Source organism: Parasteatoda tepidariorum, chromosome 7 (genome assembly GCF_043381705.1).
Source record: "Parasteatoda tepidariorum isolate YZ-2023 chromosome 7, CAS_Ptep_4.0, whole genome shotgun sequence".
Lineage (NCBI taxonomy): Eukaryota > Metazoa > Arthropoda > Arachnida > Araneae > Theridiidae > Parasteatoda > Parasteatoda tepidariorum.
The window spans coordinates 89,613,900-89,636,791 of record NC_092210.1 but is presented as its reverse complement, the minus strand read 5'-3'; the positions used below and the strand labels follow the sequence as shown (position 1 = coordinate 89,636,791).

The 22,892-nt window shown below is 28.6% G+C and overlaps 2 protein-coding genes across 3 annotated transcripts in view; one reads left to right on the top strand and one right to left on the bottom strand.

The window, feature by feature from the left end:
* Nucleotides 1-12,554, bottom strand: part of LOC107447524 (phosphatidylinositol glycan anchor biosynthesis class S) — a 47,504-nt gene extending 34,950 nt beyond the window's left edge. Inside the window, exons 1-6 of one of the 2 annotated variants that reach the window (XM_071182927.1) lie at nucleotides 12,323-12,500; nucleotides 12,057-12,241; nucleotides 10,449-10,585; nucleotides 7,073-7,268; nucleotides 3,607-3,759; nucleotides 1,826-1,935 (exon numbers count right to left, since the gene is read on the bottom strand). In XM_071182927.1, coding sequence (XP_071039028.1) covers nucleotides 1,826-1,935; nucleotides 3,607-3,759; nucleotides 7,073-7,268; nucleotides 10,449-10,585; nucleotides 12,057-12,135 — 675 coding nt within the window. In that variant the 5' untranslated portion in view covers nucleotides 12,136-12,241; nucleotides 12,323-12,500. Of the gene's footprint in view, nucleotides 1-1,825; nucleotides 1,936-3,606; nucleotides 3,760-7,072; nucleotides 7,269-10,448; nucleotides 10,586-12,056; nucleotides 12,242-12,322 lie in introns of both variants that reach the window. The other variant, XM_021146476.3, reaches the window with a different exon arrangement.
* Nucleotides 12,555-12,593: 39 nt separating this feature from the next.
* The window catches only part of LOC107440706 (palmitoyltransferase ZDHHC8), a 38,790-nt gene continuing 28,491 nt past the window's right edge, over nucleotides 12,594-22,892 (top strand). The window contains exons 1-3 of the mRNA XM_043053382.2: nucleotides 12,594-13,022; nucleotides 17,137-17,258; nucleotides 19,461-19,618. Of these exons, the coding sequence (XP_042909316.1) occupies nucleotides 12,931-13,022; nucleotides 17,137-17,258; nucleotides 19,461-19,618 (372 nt within the window). The 5' untranslated portion in view covers nucleotides 12,594-12,930. The remainder of the gene's footprint in view (nucleotides 13,023-17,136; nucleotides 17,259-19,460; nucleotides 19,619-22,892) is intronic.

The window sequence follows — 22,892 nt, the reverse complement described above, 5'->3', positions numbered from 1 at the left end:
AAACGAGCGAACGCTAAGTAAATATACCAGGGGTGATTGTGAGCCCGACTCAAAATTCCTGAAAATTTCTTGAGTAAAATCACTAAATTTCAAAAAATTAATGTCTTTGCAAAGTTAAATCATTGATGATATTTTCACAACAGGATAATTCTAAATAAATTATAGGCAGTATAATTCATATTAATAATTATGTATAAGTTTACTTTTATCTCTAATCATACCTATTATTCTACCAGAAAAAATATTTACAAATGTAAGATATGCCAAGTACAAATGTAAGATATGTCTAGTTCTAATATTTTTAAATATAATACTCAAGAATTTTTATACATAAATATGATCAATGATTTCTTGAAACTTCTCGGCCTTGGATTTCCGGATTACAGCTAGCGAAAAATCTGCAAATAGGAATATTTTCAGGAGCACAGTCATCTCTGAATATATATTTGTTTCTAAATACAGCATATTTATGGGTGACAACTCAAAAAAATTTATAAAACTGAACTTATTTTCTTACTAACTAACACGGTCTAGCGTTGTTCAACAGAATTTTCAGAAATATATTGCCCAATGACTGCAAAAAGCATCTATCCATGAGAATGGTCCACATATTATATCAATGACTTATTTATTTTTTCTTTAAAAAAAAATTATTTATATGTATATATTTTTACAGCAAACAAAACACAAAAGCTATCTCATATCTCTTTTTACACCACTTGCTGAAAAATATAAACTACCACTTTTTTCTTGGAGCCATTCACATCTTTACACATTTTTAATGTCATCACCAGTTTTTAATCCAAACTTCATAAATTTTTATTTTTTTAAAAAATAATCACAATTTGAGTATTGAATTTTGATCCTTTCAACTTTTCTAAAAATAAGGGGAGAAAACAAACTCAAGCAGATTCAATGCTGAAGATGTCGGAAGTTCAATCGTTTTCCAATTCTTTTATTATGGTGTCACATCATTATTTGATCATTTTGCAATAATTACAAAAAATAATATTTTTGTTAAAAAGGATATTATTTTGTAAAATTGTTTTTAACCAAAAATATTTTTTAATTTTTATAAGGAAGAAAAATTTTTTTTGAAAAATTCAAAAAATAAATTGGAAAAGATATTAATTGTAGTATGGAATTCAGCTCACTGGCTTTTTCTCAAGACTGATTTCAGTCTTCAGGACAGAAGAGTGGTACCCATGAGCAGCATGTTTAAGAACTCCTTTCCGGCAGAAAAAGAATTTTACTTCCTTCACGTTAACCTACAAAGAATTACGTGTCCGGAATTTCCTTATTTATTTAGAATCCAATTAATGTTTTTGAAAACTTTTTGTTTTATTTTATTCATTGAAATGAGTTTTATAGATATTAGTAAAACAAATTTTAAGGTTGTAAGTATTTATAAAACTTGAACTTTGAATAACTTGTAAAAATATTTAATAAATTAAATTTCGTAACTAGTTTTCATGAACTCATTGCAATGATTAAAATGAAACCAATATAATTCAAAAGAAATTAATTACTAGATAAACAAGGAAATCAGGGACATATACTGGACATATAAGTTAAATCAGGACACATAGATCAAATCTGGGACATATAGGTAAATAAGGAGGGAGCGAAATCCTTTTTATGTCAGAATGGAACCCTTAGGAATGATCAGAAACATATTTGATTAAAAAAAAAAATCTAATTTTAGAATATTTTCAGCTTATCAAGCTATGAAAAACTTTTGTTCCGATTAATTTAATTAATCGAAAGAAATGTTTTTTTAAACAGTTTTCAAGTCATACAAATTTTAGAGATAAAAGTAATTTACATTTTTATCAGCAATATATGATGAGGCAGGTGTAAACAGCTTTTGCAGCCTTTCTACTTGAACTATTTTATTAACCAGAAGCATGACATCAGAAGCAAGTTTCTTACTATCTAAATGATCAATGAGAAATCAATTGCAAAACATAAATATGCCTCAAAATTGTTAATAAGGGATAATGCTAGAAACAGATAAAATAGTTTGTCAACAATACAAAAACAGATGATTAAATGCTTAACTTATTAAAACAGATGTCGTGTTGACAAAAATAAATGTGCACCTGAAAAAAAACAGAACCAATTTTTTATGGGTGGTCAGACGGTCTTTATTCATTTGCTGATGGTAGATCACTCATGGATTTTGACGTAGTTTCTGGTCTGTATTACAAGAGTATTGAATTGATAACTTGAAATGAAGATTGCTGTGATCTTACTTTTCATTGTTCATCGGAGAGTAATGTGTTTCTTCTTATTGAAGTTTAATATGTTTTTAAATGAATTGTTTCTCCATGGATTTTCCATGGATATTTCTGTTTTAAAGAAGATTACTATTAATTTGCATTAACGTCATTGCAACTATATCACAGTAAATATTTCATGCAAAAACTAGTCCCTAAAGTTCTTGAGTCAAACTTTTGCAGCAATTCCACTTTTTTTAAAATTGCAAGTGAACTATACTTCCCCTTTATCGAATTATCATTAGTTTTTCCAGTAATCGATTGTTTAGATAACAAAAAAGTGCTTTATATTAAAACAAAAAATATCGGCTTAAAAAATATATATGCTATTACAGTGTGCGAAGCCAAATCTTTCAACAAAAAATAAGCACCATTTAAATACTTTTTAAGCACTACATGCATTAACAAAATGCAAAATAATTTTCAAAGCCTTCTACATGATCATGAAAAAATTACTAGTTTTAGACAAAGAACTTTTTTCTTGATAATGTTAGCCACCATAAAAAGAGCGAGAGATTTTTCAGTTGGATTTCCAAGGGAGGAAAATGAAGCCTGAAATTGAGAATATCTTGCAAAATGCAGCAGAGTTGCGCATGAGAGAGCAAGAATTTCACCAAACCAGCTCAGTAGAAGCACATGCGGACCCGTAAGTATTTCATCAAACAAGTACAATGATTGGCGCTTTCATACGCTAAGGACCGACGATACACCTAAATATGTTGTGCTTGAATTGTGAAAACGTTGAATAGAACAACGTGAAAACCAAGCTTTTGCATAATACACAGCGAAAATTGACACTGTAAAGAAAAAAAAATTCAGTTCCAAAAAGGGAAAATTAAGCACTTCTTTAAAAACACCCAATAAAAAAAGCACCTCTAAGGGCTTTTAAAAAAACGAAAATAAGCACATTAAAGCCCTTCTTAAAAACGCTATGCACTATGTATTATGAATGGCCAAAATCAAGAGAATGTCGACTTTCACCAGTGAATGTCAACAATCACAAAGTCGCTTTGGTGAATGTCTAAAATATTTGATATATCTAAAGTGATATTAAGTTATTTATTGATTATTATATTTCTTCGATATATTTGATTTTTAAAATAGTATGAATTTTAATAGTTCCACTTTTTAAATAGTATGAAAAATAATGCAAATTTTTCTTCTGCATGTTAGGTTCTATTTTTTTTCAGATGATTGTTTGGCTAAAGGATGGTTCCATTGATAATTTAAGAGTTGCATCGAGTACTAAAGATGTAGATTGTTCACATTAATCAAACAATTTAACCAAATTGTATTACAAACAAAGTTATATTTATACTTTAAATACCTCCTCCATTATTTAGAACAAATCCATGCCTTTTACTACCAATAACAAATCTAGGGCAATCCATGAAGTGTTTTCGTAGAATGACAATCGTCAACTCTCCTTCAGGTTTTTTGTAAGAACTCCTTTCATTAAACACTAAGACATCATTCAATTCTGTAAGTAGAAAAAAATATCTAAGAAAACCACTATCAAATAGTCAGCAACAGTGAAATTTTTTAATTCTTTTTTTACTAATATTTCTCAAATTATAAAAATTATCCATGTAATGAACTTTACATACATGTGTTATTGAATGAACTTTACTTACATGTAAATTGGTCACTGGTTACATGCAAAAAATTTTACATATGCACAATTAATTAAAATAAAGCTGAAATGTTTTGTTGGTCAACTAATCAGATAAACTGCTATTTTATTGAGTACTAGAGGGCAAAGCCCCCTGTACTCAATAAAACCATGATTGCTTCGAAATAATTGTTTTGAATCGAAATAATTGATCGAAATATTTGTTCGAAATAATTGCAACCCCAATGATTGCTTCGAAATAATTGTTTTTTCTTGGCAGAAAACAGTTTTTCTACTTAAGTTAAAAATATTAATTTAGCATCTACAGTTTGCTTACGCTCTTGTGTCTCTAAATATTACTATCTATTAGTTTTATAAACATTTAGATCTCTTGGTGAACAGAAGTGATTTTTTTAATTATCATTTTCTTAAATAACATTTCTGTTCTTAATACATTATATTGTTCAAACAAATTTGATGAGTTCTCATTCCATAATTTAAAATTTTCGCTAATAATAGCAGTACTGAAAAATAACTTTAAATTAGGGATACAAAAATATTTAAAGGAAAACAATACCTTTACGACTTTTGTTAATTTTATGCTGATGACAACCTAAACGATATGGTAATGAATGGGGGAAAACTGGATCCTACCACGTGATTTTCCGGCCAATAAAAATGTGCCGACAACAATGGAAAACGGTATCAGACCATTATGATTTTATGTTATATAGAGATATGTTGATGACACCCTTTTTCAAAGCATCATTCTGACACAAGTATACAACTTTGCTAACTACTGTAAAAGTTTGGTATTGTTGTTTTTATGTACCATGAGCAAAGGGGAAGCAGCAATCTGAGAAACAGGGTCCTAATAGTTTGAGCAGGACAGCTGTCCAAAATTTGGAACCCTTAATGTTAATTTTGCTTTGTGTATTTCACTATATCTCAAGAACTTGTTAAGCAAATTGAAAAGATTTCACACACAATCATAAAATTCCATTATCCGAAGATAATTCCCTGCAAAAAATATTTACTATTTTCTATTATTTTATTTAATAATAGTCGAAAAAATTTTGTACTTTTCCTTACATTTTTTAGCCACAGTTTCATCATGTTGGTTTACAGTTTTAACAGTATTAAAGACTGAAATTAGTTTATGATGGTCAAAATCAGACTTTTGCGATCTTAGACCAATGGACCATGGCTAATTTTGAGCCTTCAAATTGTTTGGAGGAAATCTAAAGAAAGAATAGTTACTTCTTTTCTTTACTTAAGGAAATTTTTCAAAACGCATAATCTCTTAGGACAAAAGTTTTTTTCTTTTTTTTTTTTCTTGAAAAAACTGGTGAAAATTGATCCAGTTTTTTTCTTTTTCTTTACAAAAAATGAATAAGAAATTATTTTCGACAGTTTCTTATTTGGGGGGGGGGAAACCAGGGAGTGGGGGTTGGTTTAAATGTTATGAAAAAAATTACAGTATAAACAAAGATTTAACAATTTGATTACAGGTTTATTTTGAATTTCAAAACATTAAAATCAACTCAAGTGATCATCACGGCATATTCAAAATCCTCATTATCGGATAACTTTTTCAAAACAAGTTAAAAACATTTACTAATTTATGGTTAACTGTTTAATTTTATGATATTTAACGCAATAAAAATGGATATATTACATTTTCCATACCAAACATCTGCTTTATAATTAATAAATCCTAACAAACTTATAGCAAATCATCAAAATTAACCATGTGATTTACACAAGAAAGATGCTGCACAGTGGTGTCATCTGCTAACGGGGTGGTTCATCTATAAAATCTAATTCTAAGCAATGTATTAAGAAGTAATCAAAGTAATTCTAAATATTCCATTAAGAGGAAATCAATGCAATTCTAATTCAACAGTCAAATCTAAGAATATTTTAAAGTATTTAATAAAAGAAAAGAAAGTGTTTACATTTCAATTTAAAGCTCAACAGCTACATGAAATTCTACAAATTGATTGACTATTAAAATTCAGTTCTTTTTTGTTTTCAGAAGTGCGTATGCGCGTTGTTACTTCTACGTTCAACCAGAGTGAGAAAGAGAAAAAATGTTACTTGACGGGCACATCATCTATAGTAAATAAATATAATTACAATCTAGCCGATCCATTTTTACTATAGAATGAACCTTAGACAGGCATAAGAAATAAAATAACGTTACAAGATTGCCCACATGAAACACGGGCAAGTGCAAATTTACAGGTGACTTTCGCCCGTGTCAGGCATGGGCAAATGTGTTAAAGGGGATAAAAGCATTAACAGGGTTCAAACTCAATTTCAAAAAGAAAAAAATAATTCTGACTTTTTCAGGTAAATTTCAATGAAAAATGAGAATATATTTTCATCAGAAAACTTTGATTCTTTTATTTGCAATGTGAAACATTATATTTTCTATGAAAAAAAATATAATTAAATGAGCATGGGAACATTTCAGTTTGACTACAATCTATAATTGTTTCAACAAATAATTGTAATAGATGTTAGAATTATTTAACTTGAATCTCAATAACTGATTACTGTTACTGACAATTTTAAGACTGGTTTTTGTAATAAAAAAAAATTTAAAAAACTGCGACCTTTCCTAACTATTCCCTGATTTTTGGAGTTGAAATAAACTTCCCTGACAATTCCTGGTTTTCTCCGTTCTGCCTGACCCGTCGGAACCCTGATTAAGCATTTCCTGCAGGTAAGGTTCATAGATATAGAAATGAACGGCCTCTTTTTTTAAAAATTATTTTATACTATTAATTATTCTATTATTCTTTATTTATAATTTTCATTTTATTTATTTTTTTATTATATTATTTTGAATCTGCTCTCAGAAAGTTATTAGTTTTGCTTTGTTCTGGAAAATTTAGTAGGCATCATTTGGAAGAGACAAAATCTTTTAAGACTTTTTTTTTTTTTGTAAAATTAAAAAAAAGAAGAAAAAAAAACAAATTCAAAATATAGATGAGATTTTATGTTTGAGACTAAAAGTTCTGATGATTGTGCAGAAATCAATCAAATCAAACTTTGAGAAATACAAATATATTCAATATTAAAATTTGTGCTTATTGACTGAAAACTTTAAATTGAGTTTAAGACGATAAAGAACACAAAATAAAACATTTAAGTAATATGTTTGACAAAATACTTGTGATATTTTCAGATTCCTTTATTATTGCTGCTTCTTCATTCGAGGTGATACTCATAGACCATTGAAAATTAAAAACTGGCTGTGATGTTTCCTCATTTTTCAAGCTTCCAAGTTTCAATAATTCTTCCCAAAATAACCCTTGTTGAACTTCTCTATCATCTAATAAAATTTTTACGAATATGGTGTGCCCAACCTATATTAAGAATGAAGAAAAAAACAATCACAAAAAAGAGCTTGCCTATCACATGGAGATAACAAAAAATACAACTCGAGAACAAACCATATATTAGAATAGACAGTGTTTTGTTAAAGATGGTTCTAATATGCATTATGCCTCAAAGCAATTATCTTCTTTAACACTCTACCGCATGCACCAAGTGTTTGTTAGATAAAATAGATTTTTTGTTTTTCAGTTTGACTCGATAGTTGCTTTTCTTGTAATCCAGAAGAAAAGTGTCAATAAAAAATACTACACATTCAAATAAAAAAGTTATATTATTTAACTTTAACCAAAAAGTTTTAATTTGTATTTATTTATTTATTTAATTTTTGAAGTTAACACTTTTGTTACTTTAATTTAGTAGCATGTATATTTGTTATTTTTTTTAATGTATCTTGCAGAAAGATATTAGTATTAGAGAGGTATATCGCAGAAAGCCCAAAAAATTTCAGCCACAGGGTTGCTGCTATTATTTGGTTTGATTGCCCATTTGAAATCTTAACTTTTAAACCTCATAAGTTAATGAAATTATAGTCAAGAGAGAAAGCTTCAAACAATTTAGGGTGCTGCTGAGAATTTTAATTATATATATTTTAATATAATTATAAATGTTCAGAATATTTTTTCAGTGTGATTAATTCATTAGATATATGCAAGGCAGTCTTAATAGCATGTAGAGCCCCCAGGCACAGACAGGGTGCGTAGCTAGATATATCAACAAAAAATAAGCACCTTTTAAGTACTCAAAAAATACTTTTAATCACTTTCCAAAATAAAATCATAATTAGGATCTTTGCAGTTATATTTTATATCACTTAAAGATCTTAATTTATAAACAAAAAATAAATAAAATTCAAAAACTTTACACAATTATGTTAAAATAACGCCGACTCTGTGGCCTAGTGGTTAGTGTGCCTGACTGCGGAGTCGATGGTTACGGGTTGGAATCCTGCTCAGGGCATGGATGTTTCCTTCTCTTTGTTTTCTATGTCCTTTCTCCTTTGTGTGATTGTGTGAATGTGACTCGCGCTATAAACGGGTTTGTGGTTGTGTGACGTGGGCGTCGCTGCTCCACGGCTGTGGCTTCGCCACAGGTGCCCACTGGGTAACAAGAGAGTAGCGGTTCTGGCATTAAGAGGCCAATGGGACAATACATCGCAAGTGCCCGCCATTAAAAAAAAATTATAATAATTTAAATAACTAGTTTCTGATAAATATTGCAGAGAAAACTGTGAAAATCATGTTTTTTTTTTTTNCTATTTCATATATTTCAATAGACATGGCAAAGAAAAAAATCTCTTTTTAAAAGATAGAAAATTAAGCACTTTTTACACAAACCCCGAATAAAAAACTATAGCACCTTTAGGAGCTTTTAAAAAATTTAAATCAAAATAAGCATCTTTAAGCACTTTTTGAACCTACACACCCTGACAGAAGTGTTTTGTGCCTCTACAACATGTCACATTGTTTGAAATCAAACTAAAAAACTTCACATACAAGAGATAAAGCATTTTTAAGATATGCATTAATTTTACAAATATTGATTACCCCAAAAATTCAACGATTATAAAATAAAGCATTTTACAAAAATTAAAAAATAAAAAATAATTTAGTTTCTAATAAGTTGCAAACGTTGAATAATAAAATAATTTTCAAAAAAATGGAAGCTAATTAAAATTATTAAGTTTAAAAATAACATAAAGGTATAACAATCAAGAAAAAATCAAATGGTATCAAAGATTTAGTCAAACTTAGCAATTATTAAAACATCTTTCAATGTACATTAGCCATAACCAATTTAAAAGTTGCTGTATCATAGTGCTGTTTAATTCTAAACTCTTTCAATTATTACTTTATTTAACTAATTTCAAATACTAAATAGAGTTGGTGGTGATGAAGCATTTTATTATGACTTAACATAAAACTTTCTCACGCAAATTTATTTTACAGGAGCATATGAATCCAGCAGGCACAAATCGAACAGTAAGTGAAAGTTGAGTACTAAAAAATTCTTCGTACCTAACATGGAAAAATAGATGTCAGTTGCCTTTTTAAGTTTTCTTGGTGATAAGTTCAAATTATTGGTGTTTGCATGATAATCAATTACTATTTTTTGAAAAGAAAAACAAAAGGCACACTTTACATAATCAGGGGACTGTCTAAGTTTTCATAGGTGGTATCTATTTTGTGAAAATTTCGACATAATTTGTGCAAATTAAAAATTGTATTAAAAAATCAACACAAAATATAATAAAATAAGAAAATATTTTCAAAAATTGTCACTAAAAATAAAATTAAAAATAATAAATTTCTGTGCATAAAAGTTTCAAAGAGAAAAAAATGCTTCATAAAAAAAAATGGTCAGTTAGAATAAATTTAGAATAATGTTTAAAATAATAGTTCGAATTTCGACTTCTCGTAAACTTTAGAGAGGGACAGCCTCGTCATTTTATTTTAAAAAACTCTGCGAAAAAAAGCTCGCTATAATATGGCGTGAAGGACTGGTTAGGCTTACCTCACAGCACTTTCTAACCAAACACGTGTTACTTATTTGTAGAAGAGCTCCTTTTCCTCGGAAAAGCTCCTTCTTTCCATAGATTGCAACGAGAACGGGATTGCATTGTACTAGTGCTTTTTCTACCACTTCATGTAAGGAACAGAGTAGCTGATGCTTCTTTTCTTCCACAACGTTTTGGGATCCCGAAATGCCTTTAGCAAGGCTTGGGGAGAAAAAGCAAGACGTGTGGGATTCTTCTACTACATCATCAATCCCTGTTCCAGTGCATACGTAATTAACCTAGGAGTTTATTGTTTTTACGGAGATACAACAACAAAATTTTAAGAGCCGGGGGGAGTGAACTTGCTTTTTTTTTAAAGTATTTTGTGAAGCTAACATTTTTCCTTAAGTTGAATTTGTGACAGTACCGCTAAACGGTAGTAAATTTGCCCTGGACATATCCCTGACAATACAATAAGTTTCTTTTAAAAATATGTAAGACAATGTTGTTCATTCTTAATTTTTTTTAAAATACAACTTACATAAAGTAAAATTCTCAAGGGACACTGCGCAGGTGTGCTCGTGCGTAAAGACATATATCTTTTATATATGTTTTATGGACATATGTTTTAGAAAGAAAAAAATAATAAAATTACCATTTCTGACTGCAAGTTTTGACAATCATTATGAGGAATAGGATACCTATAAACTTCCGTCGTTTTCCACCATAAGGGAATTCCAATAAATATAAAGGTTAAAATATATACACTCGTAGTAATAACAGTATTGACATCTGAAAAAGAAATTAATCTCAGTAACAAAAAAAAAATTATTATTATATTGAATGGAAGATTAACATATAAATCATATCAGTGGGGAAGATTTCTGTATTAATGTCTGTACAAAAAGAAAAAAAAAACACTGGAGATACTTCTACATTTTATTAGAAGATTTTTTCAAATAAAAAATTCTTTCTGATTGTAGGTCATCATGAACAGGTACCGTTTCAGAATTAACTTTTAATCCCACCAGAATTATTTCAAAAGACATCATACTCACATCATTTCACCTCATTTTTGTGAAAATCGCAGATTTTTGAAAAAATGTTTGCACTTTTATACAACCCTATATTTATTAAAACCACAGGTATAAGTTTCGTATTAAAAAAAAACCCCTCAAAATAGCTAAAATAGAAATCCGAAAATGTTAAACGTAAAAACACTTTTTAAATAATTGAAAAACTATACGAATTTTGAGCAAGAAAAAGTAAATGCTAGAAACATTTATAAACATAATGTTATCAATTTAACTAATAATGAGTGATTAATAAATCATAAGAATGCCAATAAACAATTTTAAAATCCAGTGAATACGAATTTCATAATTCATAGTCACGTGAACAAGAATTACAATTAGTGGTCTTTTCTCTCGAGTCACGAGCTTGATTTTGGAAGACTTTCAAGATTTCTCGAGAATAACACGGGGCAAAAAAATTTTTGTTACATTTAAACAAATACTTAATCTTGCCTAACTTGGCTGTAGAAATTTCAAATCTGAAATTAATTATGCTCTTAAAACTACTATTTGTCTTAAATGACTTTTTTAGCCTATTTTATTTACCTAAATGTTTAAAACTTCATATGCACTAGGCAGTCACGTAAATGTTGCAACAAACTCCTAGGAGATTTAGGGCAATCATCAAGATTAAAACTACATAGGAATGAAATGTTGTGGTGAATCACTAAGGGAGGATTCCCTATTATGATCTGTTCAGAAGCAGGTGAAGAAACAGTTCATAATAGAGAAGTGTCCCAAGCCATTTATAACACCATTTTTGGGTTCCAAAGCATTTTTAGTCATAACGATGAGCCCTAATTCTCCTAGAAAATTTGTTGCAACACTTATGCCACCCCCTGTTATATATACATAATGTTTCTTAGCTTGTACATTACGTGTTTCGATAAAAAATGCCTTTTTAACAAAACAGTTGCTTGGAAAGAGCAACTGATTACAGATTTGGAATCAATAGTATTAGAAACAAAGAGTATCGAATACTTATCAATTAAAAAATTGCATGAAGCAGAAAACATTTGTTCCCCAGTGATTTAAGTTAGAATGGTGTAATTTTTGAGCGTATGAACTAGTTAAGAAAAGAAGAACCGCTCTTACTACTTAACTCTTCAGCGGACTTTGTGGCATCAGCCAGATTAACCTTTTTCTGAGGAAAATAAAGATTTGCAAAATAAAATAAAAACGTGTAATACTGGAATTAATGTTCAGGAACGGCGCTCTAGGGTAATAATTCCGTATCGTCATTTGTTGCGCCAACCAATTGCCAGGCATATTTTAAACTTGGTCATCTTTTATGTTTTTTTTTTCTTCAGTTTCTTATGGGACACTGTCCGAGAGTTGCAAAGTCTTGGCTATTACTCTGCCTTAGAACATCAAACTATAAGGATATTAATATCGTTATAGTTTGAATATCAGCGAATTTGTGTTTCAAAAGCTATCTTAAAAACAAAACTTTTACCTAAGTTACTTTTATCCATTGTTTTTTCTAATAACACAAGGATCTTAAAATCTTGATTTTAATTCCATGTTAGAATAAATTATATACATTTAATGAGAATTATTAATTTTAGTTTTAAATTCTAACTTGCATTCAAATTACAAATGTTCATTTTTTTCTTTACGACTAGTGCGATCCTAGCGATCTATTTCTGTTGCTTTTAAAACTTGTATCATTAATCCTTCATGCTAATGTTAACCCGTAACTATGTAAGCTACAAGCTTATATTATCAGACACAATTAAATCATAATGGCAACAGACATGACTGGTGTACAAAAATGAGAGAAACTCATGAAAAATGATAGGCAATAAATTGTGTCAAGATGGGGAAATTCATAAAATAGCAAACTTATTCGAATATTATTGTCTATTCACGCTATTTTCTACAATAATGATAGGATTTTCTAAAATTTCTTTGCTGAGGCAATCCTCTGATCAGAGCATAAGATGTTGATTAGTGTGTTTGTTTATTTTTGAATTTGTGATGACAGTGTTTAGTTGATGGCTCCAAACAAATCTTTGGAGCAAAACAATTATTTAATGTGGTTCGCATCTTTTGTATATCAAAATGTCCAAATGTAAATCAACGACAAGGTGTTTCCCTGCCTTTTGTGCGTGGACGTTGTTAATAGCTACAACCGCATTGTTTTTCGTATTTCCGTAAGTCATTTGTTTATTTGTAATTTTTTTTAAACAATTCTTTTTGTTCCATTTCATTTATGAAATGAATTAAAAGGATAATACGCAATTCAAATTTTTCTATTTTTTAAATTTAAAAAATTCAGAATGTGAATAAGACAAGACTTGTAAAAAATTTTATCTGTTTGCTTATCAACAATGTAAAATGCGTTTTGCCGATTCTTCTTTATTTTTGTATTCATTAAGTGTGAAGATTATTGCAATTTAATAATCTTAAAACTAAAAAAGAATTTTAAATAAAGTTGCATTAAGTTCAGTCTATTGTTTTTTTATAAAGTTGATAAATCCCACACTTAGTGTTAAATTTGTTCACCAATCACTTTTCAGAACAGATTTATATCAATGATGATTAATATTGCTTTCACTTTACGGCAGCATATTAGGATAGATTTCCGCATCTTGATCTGTGGCAGAATAATTGCCACATCTTGGAAACTTCCCAGCAGTGGCCCGCAGGTAACTGAAAAGAAAACATCACAGAGAGGGACCAACTCGAAAGGTATAACTCGTAGCCACCCCCGGGCAAATATCTACATGTTATTTTTAAAAAAATTTGAAAGTTTAAAATCTATTTGGCACCTTGTTGATTATAGGTAGTTGGCACGACAGATAACGACAAGGAAATATCCCCGCATATTAAGCCGATACTCTTAAGTTGACGGTTGCATTTGTAAACTGAATTTTTGGGGGGATTTCCCTATCGGGATCTGTGGCCGGATGATAAGTTTTCGTAACTTTTGAGCAGTGGTCCGCGAGAAACTAAAAAAAAAAATCACAGAAAACGACCAACTTACTCGTGGCCTCCCTTGGGCAAACCTCTATGTGTTTTCTTTTTTTTTTAATTTTTGTGTTTAAAATTAATTTGGCATCTTACCAACTCTAGTTGGTTTAGATATTCAAACAAGCAATAAAGAAGGGAAAAGTCGTAGAATAGAATGTATGTGTGTTCGTAAGACAGTACTTCTTTAGGAGACACACTGTCTACAAACACACAAGAGCCTTTATGTTGTCAGTGGAAAAACCAAAACTGACAGTGCCCCAAGGCCCCATAATGGATAGACAAGTAAGAAAATCATTACCAGAATGTAAAAACACTGAAAAATAATGAACTAGCATTACTACTTAAAAGTTCAAAAATTAAGGCTTAAAAATGAAACTCCTACTTATAAATCAAAATATAAATATAGTTACAGTAAGATTAACCAAAATAAATTATAAATTGCTGACACCTGTTTGAAAATCTTGAACAACAAAAATATTCAATGAGCCAAAAAATTCTTCCAAGTGTTGCCATCTGCTTTGGAGAAAGAAATTCTTAATTTTCACCGCATACGCCTATTTATGCAGGCTTCAGTATCCTCCAAACTATTTCAATGTATGTAAAATATTTAGAATTAAAATGTCAAAATTATAGTAATTAAAAGGAAGATTATTATTCTTTAGGGTAATCCTTAAAGTCCCAATAGCTGATAGAATATCTGTTTTATTATAACAAATCAGTGTTCTCCCTAAGTGTTTTTAGAAGGGCGGTCCGCCCTGCCTGCCCTTTGACACCTATAAATGCACCCACTTTGTCCTTTTTGTAAAAAAAAAGCCACCCATCCCTAAAAACACTGCCTTTTTATTCATATTCCATATTTTTTCAAAAATTAATTCACTGTTTAAATAATAACTACATGCTAGTAAAATCATATGTGTTTATAGGTTTAATTCTGATTACTATTAAAAACATTTACTTTGCTAGAATTATTCTCAATTTGTTACATTTTTATAAGTATCTCTTTTTTCAGGGGGAGGGGATATTAATAAATTTTTTAATGGTTTTAATTTTTAAAATTATTATTATTTTTTACTATCTTTTTTTTCAAAAATGAAACGTTAAATATTTATTTTTTCATAATTTTTAGTTTAAATTACATAAAAAATCTTTCAAGTTGTTTATCATTTAATAATTTTTTTTTTAGATTACTTTTTGTTGAAGCAAAAAATATTCCCAGAGATTATCTATCAGTATGCTTTTAATTATTTTTATAAACCGCAAATTTTTCCCTTAATCTGATAATGAATGAGAATCATTTTTTGAAATATACACATAAAATAGTATAAGAGGGCATGGGTGCAAGTCTTCCGTCCCCAGGACGGATTTCCGTCTTTTGAAAATGTCCGCGGACGGAAGTAAGACGGAAACAAGACTGACTAGAAGACGGAAATCAGAATTTATTTTTTTTTTTGTCCATAAAAATATTTTTTTAGGTCTACGTTATTGGTCTACTTTCTTATGTCCTGTTGTTATTTTATCAAAAGACAGATGAATAAATATTTTTTGTGCAGTATTTAAACTTGATGTATTATGGTAAAGCTTTCTTAGATAGTTTGCATATGTCGAGGGGGTATCGTGTATGTTAGGTATTTCAGTCAAAAAATTTTCAGTCTTGGCCTTTTATCAAACTTGCACCCATGTAAGAGGGTAATTTAAAAATTGTGAAGATCAAATTCAGTCATCTCATAATATTACCCATTGTTAAATGAGTGTACTTTCAAATCTTATAGAGCCCTTTTTTGAGTGGCCGCACCCTCTCCTTTTTAATTCCTAGGTAAGACTCTGAACAAATGAAGTTAAAACTAAGAATTTGACCAAAAACAATATTCTAAAAAATCTTAAATTAAAGGTTGGAATTAAAATGTGTTAAACTAATTATGCTAAATTTATCCCTTCTTTTAACGTATTAACATATCTTATTTCTCAAAAGAAAATTTTTAAGCTGAAAATCTCTATTTTCCAATTACTGCATTTTTGGAAGGAAAAAGAATAAAGTCTACTAGAAATTTGCCAGATTATATTAAAATCATGGACAAAAAAAAAGTTTTAAAAAAGACTAAACTTATTAGAAAACAAAGCAAAAATCATTATTAATTTTTAAACAAAAAAATTTAGCACTAAAAATCTCAATTTCACTCTTTCACATTGTTCTATTTTTAGAATTATCTGAGTTTTTTTATTGCTATACAGAAAAAGAAAAATTTCTTAGTTTTTGAAATATAACTTAAGTGTTGAATATCACAGTTTTCTTTGTTACCTGCTATCTTTCTTACTGTACTGAAGAAAAGTGATAATGCTGCTTTCTTAACTCTTAAAACATAAAGTGTTGAAAAAGCGATGAAATTTACTTACCAGGGATAAAATGTAAAAAAATAAATCAGCAGTACAAAACTTGTGGTTCAGTTTAAACTAATCAAGTTAAAATTCTTCTAATTTCACTTTTACATTTGTCTTCAAAAATATAAATTTGGAAGTCATGTGCAAGTTTCAGAATTTAAATATGTGTAAAAACTTTTCTGTAAAATACTTTGCCGAAGATTTGACCAAACAAATTTTGGCAAAAAGACGAAATAGGTGGTCGACTATTCGCTACACCCCTAGTATGTATGCACTCTATTTTAACTTGGGTAATCTCTTTACAGTGCTAATTCCTGTGGCAGAATTTGTTCGGGCTTTCTGCGACAAACCTTTTTAACCTTTTCTTTCTGCATGATGCAATTAATTATAAATAATAACAAGTATATATGTGGCAAATTTAAAGTTACAAAAGCGTTGTGTTTCACCCCCATAAAAAATCTTTATAGAATAACAATGAATATTATTTCTTTTAATTGCATTTGTCATACTTTTTTTTTCTAATAATATTAGTAATTCTCTCGCATTTTTTTAGCGTCCCTTCAACTTAGAGATATGAAGTAATATCTCAAAGTTGTCATTACTGTAATTATAAATAAATGTTAAAATAAATATGTAGGTAAAATTTTCAATCAATAAAATTGGGTCCAAATGCAATTTTTTTTTTTTTGTTAATTGTTTTTCTTTTCATTTAAAAAAAATATATAAAACAGTGTGTTTTTAATTTCTTATACCCCTCCCTACCCTTGTCATCAAAAAATAAGCAAATCATTAGGGCACTTGCATAATAGTTTAACGATCCAATTGGTTGAAAAGTTTGCTTTCATATTCCAACAGGGATCATTGTGTAAATAGCTGCATTGTAAATTCTGGTTCTAACTGGCAATTGTTTTATTTCAGATGCCGTTACTTAACATATGATTATCATATAGCTATTCCAATATGTCAAGCTTTTGTCACGTTTTTTGTGATTGTGAATTTCTCTTTGGCTACCTTCATGGATCCTGGAATTATTCCAAGGGGTATGTCTTTTAATTTTGTTATCTCCACAGGAAACATTGGGAAAACCTGAAAAATACAGGGAATTTAAAAATCATCTAAACTAACAAGAAGTTTTGATTCTTTCTTTACAAACTAGGAAAATGCAGGGAATTTTATTTCTTATTTTCGTCTTTTAAAAAAGGCTAACCACTTAAAGCATAATCTATGGGATAGGATGATATTTCTGCTATACTAAACTATTTTATTCACTATAGCATTATTTGTTTTAAGTAGGTTAAGCTGTTCCTTATTTCTTTAAGTTTTTCAGGAATTAAAACTAGTATAATTAGCCTAATACAGCTGAGACAAGATCACAGTGATTGTTGTGTTTCCTCTTTATATATTGTCTATAATACGTATACAGGGAAAACGGAATTTTTTTTCTTCCAGATTTCAGTGGTAACTCTGATAATAAATGAAATGCATAGTTACTTAATGATTTTTTACAAGAAATGGAGTGTAATAATTTTTACAGGAATAAAAACAGAGCATGTTCTTCATAAATTAAATGCTGTAAATTTTAGTCTGATTAGGACATAGTAAATGAATGCCTATAACAAAAGCATGCAAATTAAAAAATAATTTGTCTGAAACAAACTTCATTTGTGTTAAATATCTGTTACTCCTAATTGGTAACTTGGAAAATACGGGGAATTTAAATATCACCAATATAAACAGGGAAAATACAGGGAATTTGTTTCTTATTTTCATATTTGTTTCTTATTTTAAGGATGATATTTCAGTTATACTAAACTATTTCATTTACTATAGCATTATTTAAGTATGTTCAGCTGTTCATTTTTTTTCTCTAAGTTTTTCCAGCATTATAGTTAGCCCAATATAGCTCACATAAGAGGGCAGTAATTGTTCTATTTCCTCTTAATATATTGTGTATAGTGTATACTGGGAATTTTTTTTCCAGATTAAGTGGCAACCCTGTTTATGTAAGATGTCATTTTAGAGTTGTATGATATATTGAAGCTTTCTTTCTTAACCAGTGTTTCATAAAGGGGTTTGTGTGGTATTTAATATTATTGTATACATGTATTGTAGAAATGGAATCTCTGAATATATTATTGTAATGGTAGAAAGTTTACTAACAAAATGGGTATTTTAATATTTAAGTTCTACCAGTCACTCTTTTAACCAAGGTTGGCTTTTTTGCTGCCAGAAACTGGTTTTTACCACGCAAGTGGCAGAAACTGGTTATAACCGGTAAAAACCGGCATGTAACTCCATGTAACTGTAACAAACTTTTAATTTGCAAAAGATGCTTGTGATATTTGGATTAATCTAACAAAGGAAGAAAATCTTATGGCTGTTTGTGAAAAGGAAGTGACATACAGATTTAAACAGGCAGTTACTGATTATCATTTGCTAGCTTATATGCTGCATCGAAAGTATTTAGGATTGAAATTATCATGTGCTCAAGAAGAAAGTGCCAGAATTTTACTCGCCAATATTAACCCAGATTTTGTACCTTATGTCCTAGCTTTGCAAAACAAATCAGCCCCATTTCCTGAAACTTATTTTTCCAGTAGCTATCCCAGCTGCTGCATGGTGGTCAAGTTTTAAAAAATATGCAATTAATGAAAATTTCATTAATCTTGCTTGTTCCTTGATGGCAATGCCTGTTAGTTCTGCTGGACTTGAGAGAATCTTCTCAAATTTCTCGTCCGTGCATGGCAAATTGAGAAATTGTTTAGGTTTATAAACTGCATCAAAACTTGTCTTTTGTTATAGATTACTGCAGAGTGCAAACAATGTAATATTTGATTTTGAATGGTGATGATTTTGTAAATAAATTGTACTTTGTGTAACCTTTAATTGTTTTTTCTATGAATTATCCATTGTATGTCAATCTCAGTACTTACTTTATGCCAGTTTTAACCGGTTTCTACCAGTAGTTTTAACCACCTCGGCAGAAACTTGCTAACCTTGCTTTTAGCGGAAATAAAGTTAAACAATGTATATAAAGTATTTTCAGAATAAGGCTTCATGTTTGAATAATACTTTTTTTTCTCTTTCTAGTTTTAGAATAAAAAGATAGAAAGAAAAGCTCATTAAATATTCTTGTGATAACTTAAAGAGTTATTTCTTAATATTATAATGTTGCTATCACATTGAATGACTGTTGCTTACAACATAGGCATTTATCAGAACTTTTTTTTCTTTCCTATTAGCTACTCCAGATGAGGAAAAGGATGATGATTTCCGTGCACCACTATATAAAAACATACTTATTAATGGGGTTACAGTTAGAATGAAATGGTGTGTAACCTGTCAGTTTTACAGGCCACCAAGATGTTCACACTGCAACACATGCAACTGTTGTATAGAAGTAAGCAAATTATTTATTTTCCCCCCAACTGTATTGGATTTTCCAGTAGATTGCTGGATTTTGCCAGTTTCTCTTGGTCTACTTGTTTCATTAAAATTCTCCTGATTTTTGTACATTTTAGAAAATTCCTGGAAATTGGGTAAGTTAAGTAAAAAAAATCCCTATCAGGGTTATTGTTTGTCCTAAACTGTGAGCATTGTTAAAAGGTGAAAATTTTATATGTGTAACCATTGTACACATAATAATTACATGTATTTGTAAATATTTGATACTTTTTATACAATTTGCTTTAACTTATTAAAGGAAAATAATCCTAGTAGGAAAAGATTTATAACTTTTAAAGCTCCACAATTCAATGAAAGCAAAAGTGAATACCTTACCCTTTTAATACGAATAAATATGCTTTAATACTGATAAATTATATTTTTGCATAAGGAAAAATAAAGCAATACTAAAAATAATTATAAACTTTTTAATAAAACAAAAACTTTTCTTCATTTTTCCTGTTCAAAAATTAACATTTTATTTTTAACAATATTTTTTTTAAATTGAGACATAATTTGAATAAAAGGTTTTGGACAGGATGGTTTAAACCCTGGTTTAATCCATTCTGTCCTAAACCTTGCCAACTCTGATCCCTATTGAAATAGAATTTTTGTACAAATTATTGCTAGAATATTTAAGTATTACTAATACTTAATGAAGTGAACCTCATTTATCATCAGTTCAAAATTTTTTTTTGTTCAGAAATGTTCAGTTTATTCTTTTAAATTAATTGAAAAAATCTTTTAACTATCTTTGAATTAAATGCCTATTAATATTCGAAATTATGAGTAATTATAATGCATAACATTTCAAAGTATGTTTAATGACAATCATAACTGGAAGATATTGCAATTTTTCCATTTTGATGACTATAAAATGCCCTGTGTATAAAATATTTAGTACGTTATGCAACAATTATCTTGAAATTGATATTATTTCGTAATATCTACTGGATTTTTTTCTTTTCCTGTGCATCAGATTTTTTCTAGTAGAGCTTTATTACATAAACTTCAAACTTTTGTTTATCTGAATAATCCAATTTGTAATATAATGAGAATATATAATGTAATATAATGAGTCTTAGCAAATGTTCTTTTTTTTTTTTTTTTTTTTTTTTTTTTTTTTTTTTTTTTTTTTTTTTTTTTTTTNGAGCTTTATTACATAAACTTCAAACTTCTGTTTATCTGAATAATCCAATTTGTAATATAATGAGAATCTACTGTCTTAGCAAATGTTCTTGTTTTTTTGTTTGTTTTTTTTTCTTCTTTTTTAAATAGGTAGGAAAAGTATTTGTGTTTAGTTTAGTTTTATTCCACAAAACTGTTATAAATTTTTATTTCAAATTATTTATTAGCATTATATAAGGATGTTTTTCAAACATTGTTTATTAAAAAAAAGAAAGAAATGTGTTTCTGTGCTTTGATTACATTAAAGTATATTTAAGCATTTTCTTTTTTTAAACTCTGAATACTCTAAATTAGCTGTTAGTGTTATTGTCAGGAAAAAAGATGGGTTTTTTTCTCATTTTTTGATTTCTGTATTTCTAAAAGTGAAATTTCAAATATTTTTTGAATTATTAAGTGAATTTAAAATGTTTATTTAAAAAAAAAAAAGAAGCAATCTTTTTTGTGATTCAAACTTATTGATTACACAAAATATAATTTATGCTTTTCTGTTTTAAATCCTGTATATTCTAAATTAAATGTTAATGTTTTTTTTTTTTTTCAGAAGAAAGGGAATTCATAACCACTTTTCCATTTTTGAATACATTTTAAATATTTTTTGTACATGGAATGCTGATTTAAAATCGCAATGACACCCGCAAATTAGATATCAAAATTTAAAATATAACGAAAGATTAAAAGTGCGTAAATATTGAGATTTTACTTCATTTTGGGGTCTTTCTTAAAACATTTTTTATGCTGACGCTGTTTTTATTAAGTAACTTAAATACACTTTATCTGTAAAGATCTTATTACATTCAAATAAAACTTAAGTTTTTTTTCTTTCAAACTTCTATTCTAAACTAGCTGTTAATATTATTTTCAAGGGAGGAAGGGGGGGGGGAGGATTATTAATCATTTGACAATTTTTGTAAATGTATAAGTTAATTTTAAAATCTTTTTATTTATTTTGTGAAATAATCTAACTTAAGCTTACAATAACACCCAAAAATTAGTTATCAAAATTTAAAGTTAAAATTCTGATAATCTTTTTACAAAATGTGTGACTGAAAGATAAAAAAGTTTACAGAGATTTGACATAGTCTTTCATGGAATTTTTTTTAATACTTTGAAGTTGTTTGTGCTAAGTTACCTCACAATGCTTTTAATTCAACATTATACGAATAGAATTATACAGTAGGGAACCGATTATCCGGAACAATCGGGACCATCGCTATTCCGGATAACTGATTTTTCCGGTTTTCTGAATCGCTACAAAAAGCCATTTTTTTAATTGTTAAACCCAACTAAAAAAAAAAATTTGGAAATAATCTTAAAAAGAGGAAAAAATGATGAAGTAATACACTAATGATTATTTCCAAAATGATGGTAAGGTAAAAATCTTTCAAAAAAGAAAGAAAAATCCTAAAATCTTATGAGTAAAAAAAAAAATTTTTTTTTAAATGGCGGGAAAATTCATCGAATTTCGTTCCGGTTTTTTGGTTTTCTGATTTCCGGATAACAAGTTCTGTACTGTATATAAAATCTCAATTTTCGTACAAAAATTGTACTTCATACTTTATCTAAAAAAGGTTTGCTATATAATTAATGATGTTAAACTTCTAAGGATATTGATTTAATAATTATTACAAAAAAAAATTTTTTTTTAATATTAAATTTAAATAATAATTTTTTTATGCATAAGATTAACTATGATTTCAAATTTCTCAACTTTAAGGGTGCTATTGGATCAATCCTTGTTTTTTTTTTACCAACTCATACCTGCCAAGTCTCCTGTTTTTTAACAAAGAAAGGACTCCTGTATTTTAAGACTATCTGCTGTTTATCTGTATATTCTCAAATTTCTCCATATTTGTTGAAGAAATTTGGTGATAAAATATCCGCTAATGGCGAAAATACTTCTGTTGTTCCTCAACTAGTGGTGCTATTACCAGTACTGCAGTATGTTGAGTGTTTATAGTTTGATTAATTATAAGAATTCATTATAATAAACAATAATAATTATAAAAATCTTTAGATTAAGATTTTAAGATCTTTAGATTACA